The 21,300-nt window shown below is 42.1% G+C and overlaps 2 protein-coding genes across 5 annotated transcripts in view; one reads left to right on the top strand and one right to left on the bottom strand.

Annotated features, from left to right (window-relative positions):
* KANK4 (KN motif and ankyrin repeat domains 4) overlaps positions 1-7,236 on the bottom strand; it is a 44,133-nt gene extending 36,897 nt beyond the window's left edge. The window contains exons 1-5 of the mRNA XM_037404761.1: positions 7,158-7,236; positions 4,931-5,064; positions 3,550-3,650; positions 2,040-2,174; positions 403-602 (exon numbers count right to left, since the gene is read on the bottom strand). The gene's annotated coding sequence lies outside the window, so the exon portion shown is untranslated. The remainder of the gene's footprint in view (positions 1-402; positions 603-2,039; positions 2,175-3,549; positions 3,651-4,930; positions 5,065-7,157) is intronic.
* A 364-nt stretch (positions 7,237-7,600) lies between these two features.
* Positions 7,601-20,869, top strand: USP1 (ubiquitin specific peptidase 1). 4 transcript variants are annotated; one of them, XM_037404763.1, is made up of 9 exons: positions 7,603-7,719; positions 7,997-8,226; positions 9,361-9,484; positions 9,810-9,917; positions 10,392-10,552; positions 11,041-11,744; positions 12,867-13,031; positions 14,183-14,384; positions 19,272-20,869. In XM_037404763.1, exons 2-9 carry the CDS (start codon positions 8,057-8,059, stop codon positions 19,999-20,001), a joined length of 2,364 nt encoding a protein of 787 aa, XP_037260660.1. In that variant the 5' UTR covers positions 7,603-7,719; positions 7,997-8,056; the 3' UTR covers positions 20,002-20,869. The 4 variants fall into 4 exon arrangements, with proteins under 4 accessions (XP_037260663.1, XP_037260660.1, XP_037260661.1 ...); XM_037404766.1 differs by lacking the exon at positions 7,997-8,226 and having other exon boundaries at positions 7,601-7,719; XM_037404764.1 differs by lacking the exon at positions 7,603-7,719 and having other exon boundaries at positions 7,890-8,226.
* Positions 20,870-21,300: the final 431 nt, after the last annotated feature.

The raw sequence follows: 21,300 nt of genomic DNA, 5'->3' as shown, positions 1-21,300 counted from the left end.
GAGTTCAGCAGTTTTGGAGGGAATGGCTCTGTGATGGGGACAAGACCTGGCACAGCACTCCTACAGGGCCAGCACAGACCTGTCTGCACCTCTGCTTTGTCCAGAGGGTGATGAGACACTTGACCACAGCCAGCTGCAGGCAGCAGGCTACGGGGCCGGAGAGGCTAGGCCTCTTCTTTGGGTGCTATGGCTCATGCTGACTGCCAGCAACAGCTGGTGGAGACTGGTCTGTCCTGCACTGCAGAGACACAAAGGGCTCTGCAATACCCTTCCTGATGTGGCTACACTGGGGTGACGGAGGCCTTGCTGTGTAATTCCTTAAAAATCTGGCAGAAATGGCTCTGCTATGCAGAACTGACTGTCTGTAGTTTGGTATTTTTTTAAAACCTAACAAGCCCTCACCTGAATCATGAATCTTCATAGCAGTGGTCTCCCTCCAGGTGGACGTATCCCTCCAGGTTTGAGAGCAATTACAAAATCCATTCTAGGTATGGCTGTCAATGGAGATGCTACCAGCAGATGGTGCAAGAATGTGCAGCTTGTGTTTCTTTCTGTCTCAGCTTCCAGGAGTGAGTTACAGCTCCATGAGATGTTATTTCGACCTAAAAACAGAGATGGGGAGAGATTTTATTTTTATTTTATTTTAATTATGGTTTGTAAGGTAGCAGCTGGCCTCTCATTTGAATTCCAGCCCATAACGGAAAACAGCGCTGCCTCTGCTACTGGCAAAGCTCTGGATCCATATGTTATACTAAACGGAGCAGCAGGCTGTGAGTCGAGAAAGAAAATATGCATAGACAGGCAAAAAGTAGGGAAAACACCCCTAAGGATGCAATGGGACCACTTACAGAACATCACTTCTTTCTGCAGGACAGAACTTAGCTTCCAAAGAGATCTGAGGAGAAATGTTGTTTCAGACCTGGCCGCAGATCCACCTTGCCTGCGGCAGATTTTCAGTGTACAGAACCACATGGTTATATTGTTATGAACTAATCTGCTTTATCCATTATGGGTGTCATTACTGTTATTTTCTTAGGTATAATAGATGTATATATAGCGCCAGAAAGTTTGTAGATCACATCCAACTGTGTTTTCTTCTAAGTTAAGAGAGATATAAATGAGAGCTAAGGCTGCATGCTGCCTGTGGTGTGAGGAGCTATACATCTTGATCTCAAAGGCAATAAAACCTCCCGCACGGCGGCGCACATCATGGTTTGCACACTGACATGCTCGTGGCTTGTGGCTCAGGCCTCCAAGCTGATGTTTGCCTTTTGGAAGCTGAAAAGAAAAGGAGCTCACTGCAGGCTTTACCGTGGAGCTCACAGAACTGTGGCGATTTCTAATTATTATTTCCTGCTTTTCCTGAAGTCTGTATCTTTAAGGATGCCTAATCTAAGGCTTTTTAGACAACAGCTGGCCACACAGGTAAAGCTTATGGGCTAGGTTTTACATGGCAGAGACTCGAGCTGCTGTAACCCCTGAGTCCCTCCCAGGTGGGAAGGAGTTGCTCTGCGACCCACATTAGCAACATCTGGTGAAGAAGATCCCACCCCTGGTACGAGACAGGAGTTCTGCTGCTGCCTGACCTCCCCAGTCTGATGTTAAATCGCACAAACTCATCCTGTTCAGTTACTAGAAACCAGGCAGAGGTACTGCTCTCAAAGGGACTGTAGTTCTACAGTGGCCAAATTGTTCCCACGTGCACCAACATAACAGTATTGAAGTTAAAAAAAACTGATTATGAAATTATTTGAGATCCTCTGAAAGCAGATGTAGCTTGTCAAGTAGGCACAGTTTACGGTTTGTCACGGTCCCCGAGTATTTGCTGTGGGAAAAGTCAGATTTCCTTTCCAGGGTGGTAAAGTGAGTCAGACATTTGTTCCTGTGTTTCCGGTTGTGAAAGGGGGCAGAGCTTGTACAAATTGTGGATCACCAAACAGTAAGAGTCCTAAATATGAATTTCTATTTGTTTCACCTGAAGTCAGTCTTGTCTTGACATTTTATAGTCAGTATTCTCATTTTTGTGAATGGTTTCTTACCTTTCTTGCCATGGGGCGTCTGACGGAGAATCATATTCCTCATGAATGAAATAGGTTTTGCTAGTGTCAACAGTGGAGAGCCCAGCGTAGGCTGCAGACCTTCCTGCGCGGAGGTCCCTGGGTGCTCTGAGCCTGCTGAAAGAGCACATTGTCCACATACAATTTGCAATGTTCACAAAATTCACAGAATAATTCCACCAATACGGGCACCCTGACAGATTTATAAGCCTATCACCAATATGGCTGCAGGGTTTGGAAGTTGCTGTAATTTACGTGATTCAGCAACAGCCAGAGGTTGTGGAGGTGTTTTCCTGCAGGGGATAGTGCTGTGTACTGGAGACTTCCTCTAAGAGTCCAGAAATCCCACCTCTGGGGAATCTGCTCTTTCCAGGCATTTCATATGGTTATTTTTGGCTATGTCTGTGGAGATTTCTGGTTTCCCAGTGCAGCTATTTTTATAACATATGGCTGTTAAGTCTATAGTATTAGACCTAATTTAATCTTGCATGTTTGAGTGTCTCAGGACCATACGTATGTAATTACTGCCTCTTGCACCTGCTCCATCTTTGGTCTGTATTTGAAACACCCCTTTATTGTAAAAAGCCAAGGTTTCGGAGGCTTCTAGACAACAGTCCCTTTATTGAGCACGCTAAGCTGCCATAAATATTTAATTAGGTGTTACTCTATTTTTGGAGAGATACAGAAAAAAAATAAGTCCCCATTTCCTTACATTTAAACAGAGCACCTACCTGCTGGAAAAATTTCCCTGCATTAACAAGGGACAGGGAGACATATATTAAGAGGATGCATTAAAAATTGGAGAGGGTGAAAGGCTGGTAAAGGGGAGATGTCACTAAGCTGAGGGTTCTCTCCTGTAGTTCTCCAAGTGAGAAGAGATGCTGCTGGATGGCTGGTTTTGAGATGGAGCTCTGTGGCTGCTTTCAGGCAGCATAGCACCATGTCAGGCTGGTGGATGCAGCCGCCTCCCAATGCATCAGAAAATCAGAGAATGGTTTGGGTTGGCAAGACCTTAAAGACCATCTAGTTCCAACTAGATGCCATGGGCAGGGAAACCTTCCACTAGACCAGGCTGCTCAAAGCCCCATCCATCCTGGCCTTGAACACTATGAGGGGACCTTCTGCTTCTCTGTATTTTCCGTCTAAACATAAATCATGGCTTTACTGGTATTTTTTAATGCCGAGTCATGGATTGGCTAACCAAGCTGTCCTGGGTATGCCAAGTGGTGACACTGCCTGGAGAGCTTCATGTGCCGTAAACCTTCAGACACAATGATTAATTACCTGGACTGTAATTACAGGTGATGTACACATGTATAGCTATGTCAGAAAGCAAAGGCAGGGGTGTGACTGCACTGCCAAATTGAAAAAAACAATCAGCTGATGGAACCGCAGCTAAGATTTCACCCCACCCATCAATGTAACAGGTCTCCTTGGAGCGTTTGTTAAAATTAGCCAATTATAAGGACTCATCTAATGCACCAAGCATTACCTTGTGTCATTTGACTTGAAATCACCTCCAGGAATGCACAGAGAATCCTGACTTCTCCTGTAGTTCTTATATTTCAAATGCAGTTCAAGTCTTGCTGCCACCTGTATTAGAAAATTGGTCTGATTACCTGATGCAGGCAGCCTATCTTGCTGTGCCCTCGACTTCTTGTCCTGTGGCTTCCTGCCCAAACAACCTCATCTCCTTGACATCACTTCTCTTCATCTTGCTGATTTCTACTCAAGAACCATCTTAAAATTCCCGTCCTTTTCAATGGTTAAAAAATATAGGACAAGATGAAAGGACCAAATTATAAAATCCTGTAACTGCACTGGCCTGTAAACCACCACTTGATGGCACATAATTAAGTACACTAAAATCAACAGCAACTAATGCTTTAATGAATATCAAATTTGGTTACAGAATTCTTACAGTCTGTATATTGCAGTTTTCCATACAAGTGACAGAGGGGAATTTAAAGATCACCCAACCAGAATGTCTCTTATAATTATACTGACTTTGTCTTTAAAAGCCAGAGAGAATTAACTTACAAGTAAAGATGAAAAAATTAAGTATGTATGGTTTGGTCAATATAATGATGATGGGGAATGAGGAAACAATTTGTGAGTATGTTAAGGGAGAGATATTATTTAGAACAGGATGAGGGTTATATGGAATCAGCAGAAAAAGTAAAACACATTCAGGAAGAAGACTGATACTGAGATCTACTGGGCTGCTGACACAGAAGCCTCTTTGAAGAGGGGCATCTGTAAACAGACCCCACGCTTCAGAAAAAAGGGCAGGTAAAGTTTGTTCCAAATGTGTGCTGACCAAGTACACTGAGAGGTACTTTACTGTCTTGTACTTACTTGATGTATTCGTTGTGTGGCAGATGTATTTGTTGATTAAAATAATCATTATACCTATTCAAACTGAGTTGACTACTTCATTATCCCACAGAACAAAGCCCCATAACTACCATGTGAAAAGCTGTGTACACTTCCAGCGTCTGCAAAAATACTCTCTGCTAACACCTCCCTTCCCTCTTTCACTCTGTTACTGCACCTGAAGGTTAAAACCATAAGCATGTAAATGTTCACAAGCCTAACTTTAAACCCAAAGCTAGGTTTTCCAAAGTCACTGATGGTGCTCCTAGGCACAAGTATACCCTACGCTTGTACATGTGGAATTAAGATTCTCAGATTGTAAAATCCTTGGACATGAATAGTCTTTTTATCACGTTTGTTAAAGCAGACTGCAAACCACGCACTTGACAGGGCGGCCTTTTATGAAAACACAATACTAGTAAGTAATAAACAGCCTTAGTCATGCCATTTGCCTTAAGATCTGTCAGGACGTGCTGCCATATCGAACACAAGCCTACCTGGAGGAACTGGACTCCTGCCCTTGGAGTTTATTCCAGCCTGTTATTGATTCAAGGTCCAAACACTTGGAGATTTCATCCTGTCTTGATTGCCCAGCACCTTCCAGCTCTTGGTGAAGTGACTCCTCAGCTGGCTACTCAAACTGGCAGCATAAAGCAGATTTAAGGGATAACAATATTAAGCAACCAAGCAGTTACATGACGTCTGAGCACCACCCACCTGGATAAGACTTCCTTACACATGCTTGCTGTCTCATACAAAAGAACCTCTGTAGTCCTGATTGTCTATTAACTGCAGTGTTAAATTCACTTAGCAACGTTTGCTAAGTGGAGCCAAATGTCATACTGCAGAACTCAGGTTGGGAAATCCAGTGACTTCCAACGGGAGCTCAGTATCTAGCCAACTTCAGAGCTCTGTAAATCCCACTAGGTCAACATATAGGTGAAGGGATGCTAAGGTCTAGGTCTGGGCATGGTTTAAAGTCAGTTATGAAACTAATCCTACGAAATATCTTACTGAATAACTTAGAAAACTTTTACAGAAGTTCTCCAGTGGAGTCACGGATGCCATTTCAATAAACAACTGTTTTAGCTTAACAGGATTTTCTTTTAATATAATTGTTAACACCAGTGCTTTAAAAGTGTGATTGCCACATGGAGTTCCTTAGTTCTCAAGATAAAGATGAATCTTTAAAAGATTTCTGACCTTTAGGGCCAATATTAAATGACATAGCAACACAGCATATAGACTTAAAAGTAGCCGATTCATGTTTTGTAAGATGTATTTACTACAGCAAAGCCTCCCTCATGTTTCTTTCATCTCACACTACCCAAGTCCTGCCAGAGGAGAGCTGTGAAAAATATAAGGCCTTATATGGAGTAAATAAAGAACAATTTTCAGAGCCAGATGAATTTGTGAAATGTGGAAGTCATTGTATATGTAAAGACAAGACCTCATTAACTCACAGCAAGTGAAGCCACAAATTATTGAGGTCTTTCATCATAAACAGAATGATTGTGTGTTCCGCAGATGTTTGCCTTGTTGCAAGGCTGACATGAGATTTCAAATATTTCATTCTTTTTATTAAAAAAATGAAAGTGCCCTTCCCTTTGGGTTAAGCATAGACGGCATCTACTGATGGGGTTACAGGGCCTAGAATGTACTTTGATACATTTCCAGAGGTAACATGATGTATTTTACAAGCTCTCATTAGTTTGTCAAAGATTTTTTCTTTAAAACGCATCTTTAGCCTGGTGGGGGAAAAAAAAAAGTATTCTCTGTAGAACAAGGCCTTTGTAAACAGGGTGATGAAGCTATGGCTACCACATTTATGCGACAGTCAATAAACATACCTACTCCCAACCATCGCCAGACTGAGTCATGCAGGCATCTTTTATGCACAAAGGTTTCTGCTACCCTTCTGGTACAGCCCCACCAGCAGACCTTCGCTGCAGGAGTCAGTTTAAAGAGCAGAACAGAGTATTCTCTACTATTTTCCCACATACCATCTTTTGTGAGCATATTGATCCCTACACCAGAGGTTTTTGCAGTCTTAACAGCCTGAGTAAGAACTATGATTTATTGCATTCTTCATAGCTGTGCTGGTAAAGCCTTTTAACTCAGATCTCCCCCAAGTTACAAGTGTGATCCCTGGTTTACAGGGGGGGTGGGGGTGGCGGGGGGGATGAGCAGAGAAAAAGGCGGGAAGCATATGATAGAGGCACTTTATGTATTTAAAAAATGGGGCTGAATCATGAAACGCATCATCCCCAGTGCGTTATGATGCAACGCCGTGCGGGCCGCCCAGGCTCCGGAGGGGCCGGGGGCCGCCTGCCCCTGCTCTCCGCACAGACCCAGCGGCGAAGGGAAGCTCCGAAGGCCGCAACAGCAGGCCTTGCCCCGCTCCCCTCCGCGCTAGGGCGAGCCACGTCCCTCCCGCAGCGACACACACCGCCAGGCGGGCGCACGACCGCTAAAACCAAGCGGGCTTTCGAGGGGCTGCCAGACGCACGCCCGGGGGCCTCAGGAGCGAGCGGGCGGCGCCGAGACCGCCGAGGGCCTCGGGGCGGGAGAAGGGGCCTGAGGGACGGCGTGGCTCCGCCTCCGGCCTCGCCTGCCGCTCGCTTCCCGCCTCCGGCCGCCCAGCTCCAGCGGGCTGTGCCGGCCCGGGGGGGACCGGCGGGAGGGCCCGGGGGGGACCAAGGCGCCGACCTGCCCGGCCGTTACCTCAGCCCGCTCGAACGACGCCGCCAAGGGCTACGCGCCACTCGCTGTGATTGGCGGAGGGGCGATGCTAGAGCGGGACCAATCCACCGCCGCCGAAGGGGGGGGAATCCCAGCGGAATGGTTCGGCCCAGCCGCCTCCCATCCCCCCTCGCGAGCCCGAGCCCTTTGGCCAGGCCGTTACCAGCGCCCGCGCGCGCCCAGGCAGGACCCCGTGGGCTGCCTGCCGCATTGCCTGACGGCGGCGGCGGCGGCGCGGCCCCGGCGCTGCCGGCGGGGCGGGCGCGGAGGCGTCTCTCGGCCGCCGTGAGCCGGTGGGAGACGGGCTGCCGGCGGTCACCATGGCCCTTCGGTGCTGGCGGGCGGCGGCGGCGGCTTCCGCTCCGGCGTTGGAGTGGGGCGGCCGCGGGCACCCGGGCGCGGGGAGGGGTGAGGGCGCGGGTCCTGGCGGCGCGGAAAACGCGCCAAGTTTCCCGTGGTGGGGAGAGCGGCGCCGGGGCGCCCCGCGGTCTCCATGGCAACTGGCGGGCGGCGGCGGCGGCCCGCGCCGTGCCACCATGTAGCGGTGAGGAGAGGCGGCCCTGCCGCGGCCGCCATCGGCTGCCCGGGGCCCGCCGCGCTGTCGCCGCCGGCGGGCGAGCGGCCTCCCGGGCGGGCGGGACCGTGAGGGCGGGCGGCGCGGGGCCGGGCCGGGCCGGGCGGGAGGCCGCGCTGCCGCGGGGCGGGGGCGGCTGTCAGAGCCCGGGGCGGGGGGCTGCGGGGCCGCGCTCCGCTCCCGCTTCCTCCCCCCGCGCAAAGTAAACGGCGACTCGCGTGTGTGTGTGTGTGCGTGTGTGTGCCAGGTGTGAGCGCCCAGCGCAGCCTCCCGGCCGGGCCGGCCGCGCCCCCGCGCCCCAGGAAAGATGCCCGGGGTCTTGCCGAGTGACAGCGCCGGGCCCGCCAGAGGCAGCCCTTCGAAGAAGAACAGGCTTTCGCTGAAGCTCTTCCAAAAAAAGGAAGCGAAAAGAGCGCTGGATTTTACAGAGTCCCAGGAAAATGAGCAAAAGGGTTCGGAGTTCAGAGGCGCTGAGATGTATGTAAGAGTTCTGCTCTGGATAAGCGTTTCTGGCGAGTTGTGAAGGTAGCCCGGTAGCCCAGCGGGCCTCTGGTGTAAGGGGCAAACACGGCTGCTCCGACCACTCTAAGCCGTGTGTTCGTGCATCGCTGCGTGCTTCGGCACGTACGCAGTAAACCCTGCAGCAAGTTAATCAAACCAAACTAGCCATTTGCTGCAGTAAATTTCTATAACTATTCTAAGAAAACAACTTTGCCACGCTATGGACATTTAGTTGATACAGACTTTTCAATAACTTGACGAAGTTTACGCTATTCAAAGTTAATATAAATAAGGTAGTTACTGGGATGCTGCTTTGTTTAAAGTATGTCAAAATGTAGGCTTTTACAAAATTGAGTTTTAATGGAAAAAACATTTAGTTTTAAAGGTTATTTCTGCTGGAAGGAAAAGAATTGATTGCGTTGCTTACTGTAGCTCATTAGGGTGTTTCAAGCCCTGAGCAAATCTGTCAACTCATTTCATTGCAGGTAGTGAGGAAACTTAAGTGGGAAAAAGAAAAATTGCTTTATCATGGTCAGTTACAAATGTGTTGAAGCCTAAGATTTGGTTCTGTTGTGTCAGTATGGTGCATTAATCGCTGTATATAACGTGCCAGGTTCTTTTTTTTTTTTTTAATCTTTTCTGTGTTTATCCTTTTGGTTTGCATCCAGAAATGAAGTGGGAATCTGGAGGAGGCGACAGTAACAGAAAATATGTGCTAGACATGTTTTTCTTAGTCCTGCCTTTGGAATGAACAAAGAACATGCAAAAGTATTTTAAAGAGAACTTTTTTGGTTCCTTAGATTGGTCTCCTGATAAGTTTTGAAAACTATTGGAACGGAGAGCAGCTTTGCCTGCTTCTTTATAAACCCGTCTCTTTTTGTGTAGGTTGCTGAAGGGAAGTGTTACAGCCTGTGTTTGAGTGCCTAGAGTAGCCATACGAACACTCTCAAACACTCCTGACATGGTTTTGGTCTGTATATATTAATCATTAGTGCTGTAAGCTAGCTCCGAGATGGTGGATGGCCAGAAGAGAGATGGGCATGCATACCAGAAAGTAGTTTTCAAAAATTGTCTCTTACGTGCTATTTTCCTGTTTTCTTTGTTTAATAGTGATCAGGTTGTTCCTGCAGCACAGCTTCCCTCGCTCGTTAGCTGTGAGAAAAAAGACAACATGTTGCCTTTTGTGGGCTTGAACAATCTGGGTAACACTTGTTACCTTAACAGCGTACTTCAGGTAAGGTCATGTTCAGGGTGCCTCGAAAGGGTGATCTTACTTGGTTACACGCAAATGGATGAGATTTGTAGTTTGATAGTACACAGATGTCTGGATGTAGTATGAAGGGAATCTAATTACAGCAGGGGAAAAAAGATGATACTGCAGGAAATGTGGGCACCGCAGGTTGCCTTGACTGGGTAATTATTCAATTTACATACTCTGGGTACCTCCCTGCTATGAACAGTCCTGCATCTTTGTGTGCTGTGCAGTAGCCTTGGGAGATGCAAAGCAACGTGGATATGTACGTGGAGTAACTTCTTACTTTACCAACTGTTGCTTTCAGGTATTATATTTTTGTCCTGGTTTTAAAACTGGAGTAAAACATTTATATAACATCATTTCAAAGAAGAAAGAAACTTTGAAGGATGAAGGAGAGCAAAAGACAGAAAAGGTAATGTATCTCACTACATTCCTTCACTTGTAATTTTGCAAGTGAGGCTGCGTGCCAGAAGTGTAATGAAAATTTGACTATATTGTTTTCTACAGTGCTATTTTGGGTAAAGATAACATTTGAGTTGTTTTGAACTTGTGTTCAGAGTGTCTTTAAACTTGTAAGCACAGTTTGTTGACAGAAGAAATTCAAGAAGATAGCTCACTGTGCTTCTGATGTTAAGATAATTATAATACAGTACTTTCTGTGGATGGACATTGGAGTTTGGGTTTTTAAAATGATGGCTAGTCTAGCTTTTGTATTTGTTTTCTACTGGCAAAAGAACAATATATTGCCTGAAATCTGCTTCCTATTAGCAAACAAAAAAATCAGTCAAATGTCTGTGAGAAAACTGAGTGCAGGAGAGAAAAAGCTTTAACTTGTCGTACAGACAAAACTGCAAGTATGTTTATTCTTTCTATATTGTTATTACAGGGAAATTGTAAAGAAGATCCACTGGCAAGTTATGAACTAATCTGCAGTTTGCACTCATTGATTCTTTCAGTCGAGCAGCTTCAAGCCAGCTTTCTCTTAAATCCAGAAAAATACACAGATGAACTTGCTACTCAGCCACGAAGGCTACTAAATACCCTTAGGTACAAATTATCTTAAATACGTTGTCAGAATTTCCACCTGAAGTTTTGAGGTCATTATCATTGCACAGCATTAGACACTTGTGGAAGGTAGATTGTCTTAAATTCGGGCCATTGTTACAGAAAGTAAGTTTTTCATGTTTATTGTAACCTCCATGATACCATAAACTTGAAAGGAAATTTTCATTAAAAAAAAAAAAAATATTGTTAAGTCCAGCAGTGGATTTAAAACAGTACTTAGCCTTACATATGTACGTTTTCTCTTTGACCTGAGAGGGACTGCTGCTGTGTTGCAATTAAACGTGTGTTCAAATACGTAAGGCTGTAGCCACCTTCCCATGGCTCTCTGTGACAGAGCGGACTCCTCTCTAGGCCTGGAGAGGATCCTCCCCTGATTTTATATTTTAACCCCCTCATTTAAATAGAAATTATGTTAGCCAGTAAGCAGAGAGTAACTAGTCTTCATTGTTTTGCTCGTTTACTTTTAATAGAGAGCTCAACCCTATGTATGAAGGCTACTTGCAGCACGATGCCCAGGAAGTTCTGCAGTGTATCCTGGGTAACATTCAAGAAACATGTCAGCTACTGAAGAAGGAAGAATTGAACAAACTGCCCATGGAAGATCCTACAGCTCAACTCGAGGAAAAACTTAATCAAAATACTGAAAGCAATGGAACTGGCAACCCTGCTGAGGAGGAGGAGAATGTACCTAGTAGCCACATTGGAGACCTGGCTGAAGACAAGCTACTGAAAGGAAATGGGAAAAGAAAAAGTGACGCTGAGGGTGGCAATGTAAAGAAAAAATCCAAAGTGTCGAAAGAGCAAATTGCAGCAGAAGAAAATCAAAGACAAACCAGGTCAAAGAGAAAAGCAACAGGAGAAAAGTTAGAAAATCAAACTGATGCCATTGCCAAGTGTTCCAGTGAAAATGAGAGCGCAAAGCCAACACAGAAGAAGTCACGGCTTAGATTAAACTGGTTAAAATCTTCATGCAAACAGCCTAGTATCCTGTCTAAATTTTATAGTCTAGGAAAGTTAACTACAAACTTGGGATCCAAAGACCCAGGGAAAGAATATGACGACGGTGAGCTTGAAGAGTCATCTGTAAAGTGCGAAAATGGTAACAATATTAAAGAATACCATGAACCAGCGTCTCCCGTGGAAAGCCATAATGAAAAAGAACCAAAAAAGGAAGGTTGGTGAACAAGTGTATGGGATTAAAGATACTATGAATAACAAATCACTATGAGTGGGAAGTCAGCCTGCAGACTGCATAGCCAACAGAGCACTAATTACAAAACTACATTTTCAGGAATTGAAAAAGATTTTTATAAAAGAGAATTGATTTTTATACATGTTTGTAATTATTTTTTTAAATAACTTGACCTGTTCAGCCTAGATCTTAATGAGTATTTCTCTAGCGTTATGTAATCATTTTACAATATAAAAAAGCAGTATATTACCAGGTTTGTATTACTGCGACTACTTGTCATATGTAGAAATAGCAAGTGGATTCCAGATGTAAAGGAAGATTACTCAGGAGCAAACAGAATCAAACCCCATTGGCTATGGCCGCCTGTCTCAAGTCTTTACAAACAGTATCCTCCCCTCCCTGTCCTCTAGTCCTTCCATGTTTCCAGCCTTCCCAAGAACTAGGAAAGACACCAGATGTATTATATATGCTAATTGGCTGGCAGGTATGGATTTTGTTGTCAATGAAGATACCTGTTGAGGGAAGGGCCTTGCTATGTATTTGGTACTTACTAATTTGGAAGTTTATGATTCACCCGCCAGTTTTTATAAAAATTTGAAGGCATGCGGAATCTGTTGAGATTGTATTTCTTCAGCAGATGTGACTAAAATTGGCCAACAAGTTTAGAAAGCATTGGAGAAGAGAACTGAGAATACATAGAAACCAGATGAAAACATAAGTGTGATGCTCCATAAGGAGGCCGACAGTCCACGCTAAGAAGGAAGTGCATTGATGACAGATTTTTCCAGTATGTGACACCATCACACTTCAAGTATAAAAGAAGAACCTAACCTTTAAACAGAATTTGAAATTTGAGGGCCAAAAGAAAGAGGCTTCCTATTTAGGTAGATGATACTGTGAAAATTGAATGTGATAAGCAGCCCTTGTCATCTTTTTTTTTTGGGTTTTTTTTTCCTCTTCTTTTTTTTTGTTATTCCTGTTTGGAATCCCCATAAGGCCATGTCTGTAACAGGGTGATTTTCCAAGGATAGCCAGGTTCTGAAGTGTCTTTGGAGTAAAATGCATCTTGATAAGTGATCTGGCATATACTTTCTCTATGTACAGAGCTGGCTGCTTTTGAACTAGTGGAGAAGCTGTTCCAGGGCCAGTTAGTACTGAGAACAAGATGCTTGGAGTGCGAGTGCTTTACTGAAAGAAGAGAAGATTTTCAGGACATCAGTGTTCCAGTGCAAGAAGATGAACTTCCTAAAACTGAAGAGAGTTCTGAAAGTAAGTAATTATTAAAAAGAATGGTGGTGTTTGTTTCTGCTTCCACTGAGGAAGGACAGTGCCATTGTTATCAAGGAACAACTGCTCCTGTTTGTGGTAGTTAAAATTAGAGGCTGTTCTGTGATCTCTCGTCCTGATTAACTTTAGACTTTGGAAACACAGGGCTGAAATGTAGACAGGTCCAGATAGTATTAAAATTGTTTCAGATCTTAACACATAACATGGACTTACTTACATTCCTTCACTGATGTATGTGTTTTCCTGCTTACAAATACTTATCTTCTCTGATTTGGGTCTTCTCTTTCTTCCTGGATAAGAAATTCTGCATTTTCTTAATTTTATAAGAAATATCTGCATTTTTGTCTCAAAAATAAAAGAAATTAGAATCCAGATTTTTTTTTTTTATTCATTTGCTGTAAAAAATTGTTGGGTTTTTTTTCAGTGTTTCAGACTGTTGTTACTTCAATAGCATTTGTTTTATATTTGTAAATGTTAGTCCCCTGGTATCTTTCACAAATTCTGGTGATCTATATATAGTTTTTAGTTACTTTCAAAAGTAAGCATGGCAACAATATATTTTGAAGTTCAGAAGTTTAAGGAAAACAATTTTAGTTCCCGTGGACTTAATTTGGAGCTGCTTTTTGTATTTTTGCTGCCCCATCCCGTTTTCCCGAAGGACTTCAGTGTGAAGTGTGTGTGGTGGCATTCGTATGTGAAATGCTACGGGCACTGTAGGTGATCTTGTCATCAGCAGTGTGAAGCTGTCAGGGGATGGAAAATGTGAAAAGTGAAAGGGCACTTTCTGGTGATTTTTGAGGTTTGCCTTAATGAATGAAACTCTGGTCTCAAATACATGCAGCCAGTTTCTGGACGTGGCAACAGAATTAGTACGTGATCTGAACACAAGCTTTGGGAAAACCATAGATTTTGAGTAATAATATCCATTAAGTGATATTTTTATCACTTCCTGAAATGATTCAAAGATTTGAATACACCTTCTATTTCTTACATGTTGAGTGTTCTTTACAGCATTGACAGTTGTTTTTGAACATGCCTTAACTTGACATATTTTGTTTTGTTGTTATTCTGTTGGGGTGCATTGGAAACGTGAATAATAGCTTATCTGTGAATGTAATGATTCTCTTTTATAGTTTCTCCAGAGCCAAAACCAGAAATGAAGACTCTTAAATGGGCAATTTCGCAGTTTGCGTCAGTGGAAAGGATTGTGGGAGAGGATAAATATTTCTGCGAAAACTGCCATCATTACACAGAAGCAGAACGCAGCCTTTTATTCGATAAAATGCCTGAAGTTATAACAATTCATTTGAAGTGCTTTGCTGCTAGTGGCTTAGAGTGAGTATGCAGATTGACTATATTACGAAACAGTGTGCTGAAGGAAGGGAAATCTTACCAGAAGAGATGAAAATATTGTAACTTTTCCAAAAGCGAAAGCAGATTTCTAGGTTGAAATTAACTTAAATCAGTGGGACACAGCCCCTGATTTCATAAAGGATTTCTGTTGTTACCAGTAGTGGCAGAAATTACAAATCTACTTTCAGGAGACTTCTTAACAAAAATTGTTTTACCTATATTCTTACAACAGCCTGATGTCCTGATGTTTCTTTAAAGTGTTTACTTTTTGTATCACCTGTCTGTGTGAGTTTAGAGGCAGGTTTAAGTACTTCAGTGGAACAAGTAATGAGAAAAAATCTGAATTTTACGGTCATATGATCATAGCTAGTAGCACTTTGGTCTCTAACTGAATGTGAGTACTAAAATTTGGAAAAAGTCAGGAGATAAACGTTTTAAAGGGTTAACACATTACAAAAATTGATCAATTCCTTTAAAAATAAATAATGTCAACATTATTGATGTTCAACTACTAAGCAATCACTTTGATGTTATATACTGTGGAAAACCTTATTTTTTGAAAGATTATTCTTATGAGAATGTTCTATAACTTTTTTTTTTTTCTTCCATACTTAGGAATTTAGGGATTTTCTTTGGGAGGGGGAAAAAACCCCAAACAAAATACCTGTCCCTATGGTACTGTACACAAATGAAACAATGCCATGACAATTTAAGCACAGCATTGTGTAGTAAACTATTTATCCACTGATGTTCAAATAATGAAAAATGACAGAAGGCTTCATCAGGAAAAACTTCTTAAAACTATAAAATACTCCCCCAGATCCGTTAGAAAATTGTCACACCATTAATTGCATTTTTGAGAGCAACTGCACAATTTTAGTAACATTTGCAGACTTGGCCTGTATTTTCAACCTCTCCTGGTATTCACTAAAATGTGACTTTTGCTACCTGCAATACTTTGCTGGATGCAGCAAAAGAATAGAAACTTGTGTTGGTGTCAGCATCCCACTAGCTGGCACCTGTGCTGGAGAGCTGAGCATGCTTCTGTGCTGCAGCTTGTGTTTCACAACCTGATGGTAGGCGTAGCTCCCAGGCGTTCCTTTGGGATGTGCAGGAAGTTACTTGGGCACAAACCAGTTCGGCCTTTTATCCACCAAGTTGCCTGTGCTTTGCATTTCCCTGTTAGTTGGCCTGAGAGCTTCAGAGCCACCTTTGCCAGTAGGAAGTGTAATGCATGAAGTCTTCTGTGGGTATTTGTCCCCCCAGTATTGTAGAACTGGAAGTGTATAGGGGCCTCTGGCAGTATACAGATACCAGATATTAGCTGACAGATGATTTGTCAGAGGATGCTCTGTAAGCAAATGCTGGTGACTGTGGTCAATATAAATAAATAAGATTTGTAAAGTAACTAGTGTAAAGGATTACATAAAGACACTTTTACATGTAGTTTGCCAAGGTTAAAACTAGAATTCTCACTCTGGCTGGTTTTAGTATTTGGTTTTAGGACTATCTAAGTTTCTGACAAAGTAGAAAGGAAGCTTAATCTGTCTCTGCAATGTCTGCTAACTTCTTTTCATGCAAGTTTAGGGTCATAATATACAAAATTGTCTTTTCATTGTTCTGCGTATTATTTGACTGTCACAACAAGTCAGAGAAAAAGTTGCGCACTTCTTAAAAATCCTAATGCTATTGTTGAGCAGCCCTTGGTGTGAGATGGTATTCTAGTATGATTACAGGCCAATCAAAAAACCACGACCTGAGATGTTCACCTGAAAGGAACCCTGAATATTGCCTTCAGTGTGCTTCTACAGCTGCTACTTTTTTGTCTCTGTGAGGAAGTACTTGCAGCTTGTAGGGTAACCAGCCACCTCCTGAATCACTTAACCTCTTCTTCTGTCCTAGCAATCTTCAGGTCCTTGCTCCAAAATACTCAGACCTATATCTGGGTCAGACTGAATCCAGTCTCTTGTGTTCCTTATGTGTCCTCTGAACCATGTCATACATTTTCTGCCAAGTGCTAGCTGCCAGAGATTAAGGAAGTAAGAGTGGAAAAATCAGATGTAGAATTGGAGTCTGTGGTGAAGCTGAAACTGCTTAGAAGATGGTTTCCTGTTTTTTTGGCTTGGACATTTTATCTTGGGCAAACCCATGTCATTTCTAAACATCTTGATTTGGAGTAGTAAAGCACAGATGCAAATCAAGTTGGGAGGAGCAGAGGCTTGTGAGCCAAAGCACTGGCTTACTCCATAATATCCAGAGTCACTCTTATGGTGGTGGTTGAACAGTAAGCTTTGATGGAACTTCCCCCCAATTGACTTACTTAAACTTGTAACCTTTACCGTGAAACTACTATGCATTTCATATGTGAGATGGCAGCGGTTTGCCCTAAAAGTAATGAGACTGTTTCTCTAACTTAAACTAAGATTTTTAAATGAAGAGTCTTCATACAACTTCTCTCAGTGCCCATGTAAATTTGAAATCTTGTCTTCTCAGTTGTGTTCTACCGAGTTTTCTGATAACTGAGTTTGAAATAAATGAAGAGAAATGTAGCAGAGGGAAATGGTAATGTAAATATTTTCAGTTAGTAGGGATTTGCTTCATCTTTGCTAGATGCTGGCTTGCAGAGTGTTTGTTTTTTTTAAATAAAGCAGCCAGTGTGCAAATCTACTTGCCTGGGGATGAGTAATTGTCTTTGGCAAGTCTGTGTGTGTGGGGAAAAATGCTAGGCCATATGTGCTCAGAATGTGAACCTATTAAGAGAAACGTGTAACTGGTAACATCTAATTAAGCATTTCCACTATATAAATTTAACAATTGGTGAGAAAACTAGATTTTTGTCGAAGTGGTATCAGGTAAGAGCAGGTGATTGGTTTGTTTGTTTGTTCGTTTTTAATTTTAAAAGGCTTACTTTAGGTTTCATTACAGTCACATTGGCTGATAAGCGACAACAGTGCTTACACCGCTGGAAGTCTTTATTTGGAGTGCTTCACATCCTCGTGTGTTAAAAGCATTGCAGTTAAATAGCTTAAGTCTTTAAGGGTCTATAATAACTTGAGGTGTTAATTCAGTACAGTGGGTAAAGTTCCACGAATTTATGGCCTCAAAAGATGTAGTTGCAGAAATCAAGTTTGTTGTGTATGAACTACTGTGCATCAGTGCAGATGGCAGGAGGCAGAGTACTTGGCATGCAATTTTTCTGTCTTCAGATTCTTATCATTAAGAAGAACAAAAAGCTAATAGGAAAAGATTTCCTCTCTTATTTCCTCCTCTCCAAATCTTTCTGATGCTGGATCTCATTCAGAAGAAAGGTAGAGCCTGTTTTTTAATGTTTTATGTTAATATGATTGTCTTAGTGTGATTGAGTGGAACTGGATTTCTGATCTAGAGTATCAGCAAGCAGTTTCTCTGTTTCTTGACTCACTTCTGAATATCTCTATTTCTGGCTACTAATAATAGGGATTTTCAGAAGATTTAAGTTATATAATTTCTGATTATATGCTCTTTTGTGTTTCTTTTGGTGTAGTCAAATGTTTATGGTAAGCCTAGGTTTAAAATGAGATTTCAGTTAGACTTGAGTGACTGAGGCCATCTGTGTGTGTGTAAATGTATTTATGTTTATAAGCGTTTATGGCTGGGAATGTTAGTGAAATGTTTAGAAGCACAGCAGAGTCAAAACTAAACCCAGTAAAAGAAAAGTAATATTCTGTTACTGCAATTATGCTTATACTGTTACGGCATATCTACAGTTTCCTTGGGTTAAAGATAAGTTATTCTTTCTTTGTGATAAAATGCAAGTTGAGTGATAGGAGTTAGCTCTTTGGAACCCAAGTTTTACAGGGTTGGTCTTTATTCCCCTCTATCTTTCCCTGCAACACCCTAACGGTTGAGCAAGACTGAATCACCACTGAAATCTACTAGGATCATAACATATTGTTAACTAAAGGGGCAAATTAAATTGGGCTGATGTAATATGTAAATCATGTAAGATCAGAATCATTCAAGGTGGCTGATACGCAATAACGTAGAAGATCCAACACTTACTTTCTTTTCAAACTCTTTAAAGATTCTTATTGTAATGAGAGGACTTAAACTTTTCTCATTGTACATGTGTGCGCTACAAACGGAATGCTGAATATGGAGTACTGGATGCTTTTCGGAAGTAAAGCAGCTATAGATAATTGTTTAAAAAAACCCAATAACATAGGATGGTTAATGAAGATTCCCTAGTAATAAGAAAGAGTTGGTAATTTATTAATCTTTAGATAATCATTGCATTAGCATTGGCAGTATACTGCAGTGCACAGAGATGACCTGAGAAAAGTTAATTACTCAGTTTTTCTGAGTGACATTAAAACTAGTTGAAAGTAAAATAGATTTGTATGCCTTTACTTAGTTCAAAGGTTTGGAGAGAAAAATAAACTCTCCAACCCAACCCTGTTTACTTCGACCTTGGATGCTGAAGAGTGTTTTTAATTTTTTCTTAATCTGGAATGCAGGGTGGTGTCTGGGAAGTGCAAGTATTCATGCACAGAAGCACAAATGATAACCAAACAATTCGCTAAACTCCCTTTATCGTTACCATTTAAAAATTAACTTTAGTCAATACTTCAGAAAAAGGGACTTCAAAATAAATAGTTACAAGGCTGTAAGATTTAACGTAGATACTTGTAAAAATTTCTTTGCTGAACAGGGGTGCCTGAGCCAGGCTCATGATAAGCAAGCTGAAAAGCGAGCAACTTCTCACATTCAAATCGCCCATGTCTTTTTAATAGAAGGAAAAACATATAGAGCCAATATATGGGCTGCTTACAGTAGTGTTTATTGTCAGCTGTTGTAGCAAGAGGTTTTAACTTTCCCTTTCTCCTGAAGGTTCGATTGCTATGGTGGACTATCCAAGATAAACACTCCCTTACTGACGCCTCTCAAACTGTCTCTAGAAGAATGGAGCACAAAGCCAACCAATGACACCTATGGATTATTTGCAGTGGTAATGCACAGCGGCATTACCATTAGTAGTGGACACTACACAGCTTCTGTCAAAATTACAGATCTTAATAGCCTAGAGTTAGATAAGGGAAACTTCATCACTGACCAAATGTATGACATGATAAAACCAGAACCACTGAACGAGGAGGAGGCAAGAACTGTTACTGAAGACTACGACGATGGCGAAGTCTCTTTTAGAGTCAATGGAAACACACAGCCGGGTAAAGTTCTGAACAAAAAGAATATGGAAGCTGTCGGACTTCTTGGGGGGCAGAAGAGCAAGTCTGACTGCGACCTGTACAACAAACCTGCTAACCCCGAGAAGTTTCTTAGTGTAGTTACTGAAAACAGAAACCCCGAGTCTAGCAGTAGTAACGGAAGCGCGGAGTGCAGCACGGAACACGGTGAGCAGAATGGTGTTGCTTCCAGTGGACTAGAAAACAAAGCTTTGTATGTACTGCAGAGCCTGAAAGAGTATGAAGGGAAGTGGTTGCTTTTTGATGATTCTGAAGTGAAGGTCACAGAAGAAAAGGACTTTCTGAATTCTCTTTCTCCAACGTCGTCCTCTACATCAACTCCTTACCTACTGTTTTATAAGAAGATTGTAGAGTGATACTGTATTTTGACTGTAAATATTAGGGATTTGCATACACCTGTTGGTCTGATTTGCATCAAAACTACCTGGAAGAAATGGCTGTTTCTGAAGCTACTGGATCATCATGTTTCTGCTCTTTTTGTTCGGTGTAAGTGGCTCAACTTGAATTAACAAACCATGACATAGAACTTAACTCACATATTAACTTTTATGCTGGAGAATAGTGAAATTGCCTTTTAGAAATACCGATTTCTATAGTTCCTAAATGATGCCTACAGTACACAGTAGTGGTTTTAACACAACTCTAGGTCTCAGACATGCCTATTGTATTATTAGCTTTTTTTTTTAATAAAAGTTATTTGTATTCATATCCTGGAGTAAATGTATATTAACTAGCAAATTTCATCAGAAGTTGTGTATTTTTGTAACTTGGGAAGTAATACTTCATATTTAGTCTTTGGGTAATCAGCGTGGTTTATTCTCCTTATCCAGTTCTATACTGCTCGGTGCAACTCGAAGCACAAGAAAAGGGTCTTGTAACCTTGTTTAGTGTATCGGAAGGAACTGAACTTAATAGAAATGTTTGAATGGTCTAATTTGCATCTTGTTGCATAGGTGTTAAATGGGCAAAGTGTAAATAGGTGTGATTAATACTTCAAAACAGGGGGAGTGTGTAGTGTAATTAAAATAATTTTGTACTTCTAAGAGTAAAGCCCTCTAATATGCATATCTGTTTGGGTGAATTTGGAACTTAGTGGTGATCTTATAACAGTTCATTTGTACTTGGAGCTCACTGAAAGGTGGGAAAACGAAAGCATTTGGCTTTGATGCTTTGTCAAGAATGTATATATGAAATAAAATTTATGATACGCATCTGAGACTACTAGATCAGACTTTTGTGTTTGGAGAGGGAAAAGCAGAAAGTGGAAGTGGTTGGGCAGTCTCACACAAAGGCTGGGAAACTGTCTTAGCGAATGGATGATTTAAAGTGCTTTAAAAAAATAACATTCACTGGTTTTTAACAAATTCTTTTACAGCATATCCTAATTCAAGCCTAATTCAAAGGCACTTGACGACTAGAGGCAAGGGGAAAGGGAAACAGATTATTGCAAAACCAAGTGATATGTTTGGCACTAAATACTAGGGATTAAAATCCCAAATCATCTGTTAGATGCTAAAATGTTAATATGAATCCTATAAACTGCAGACAATTAGAATCTTAAAAAATATGACTCAATATTACTTCTGCTGTCATGTGATGCATGGAATGACTGCTGGATGGATGGAATGAAGTGCTGCTGCAGAGAGGGGCAAGGA

The sequence above is a fragment of the Falco rusticolus genome, chromosome 11 (assembly GCF_015220075.1).
Source record: "Falco rusticolus isolate bFalRus1 chromosome 11, bFalRus1.pri, whole genome shotgun sequence".
Taxonomy (NCBI): Eukaryota; Metazoa; Chordata; class Aves; order Falconiformes; family Falconidae; genus Falco; species Falco rusticolus.
The sequence above is the reverse complement of the archived record's forward strand: the minus strand, read 5'-3'. Positions and strand labels throughout refer to the sequence as shown.

What these genes read in the sequence shown, in the direction of transcription:
- USP1 (XM_037404763.1), top strand. Translation starts at nt 8,057, where the DNA reads ATGCCCGGGGTCTTGCCGAGTGACAGCGCCGGGCCCGCCAGAGGCAGC. An exon ending in AGGCTACTAAATACCCTTAG is followed by an intron (nt 10,553 to 11,040) that starts GTACAAATTATC and finishes TACTTTTAATAG; the next exon opens with AGAGCTCAACCCTATGTATG. An exon ending in AACTGAAGAGAGTTCTGAAA is followed by an intron (nt 13,032 to 14,182) that starts GTAAGTAATTAT and finishes TCTCTTTTATAG; the next exon opens with TTTCTCCAGAGCCAAAACCA.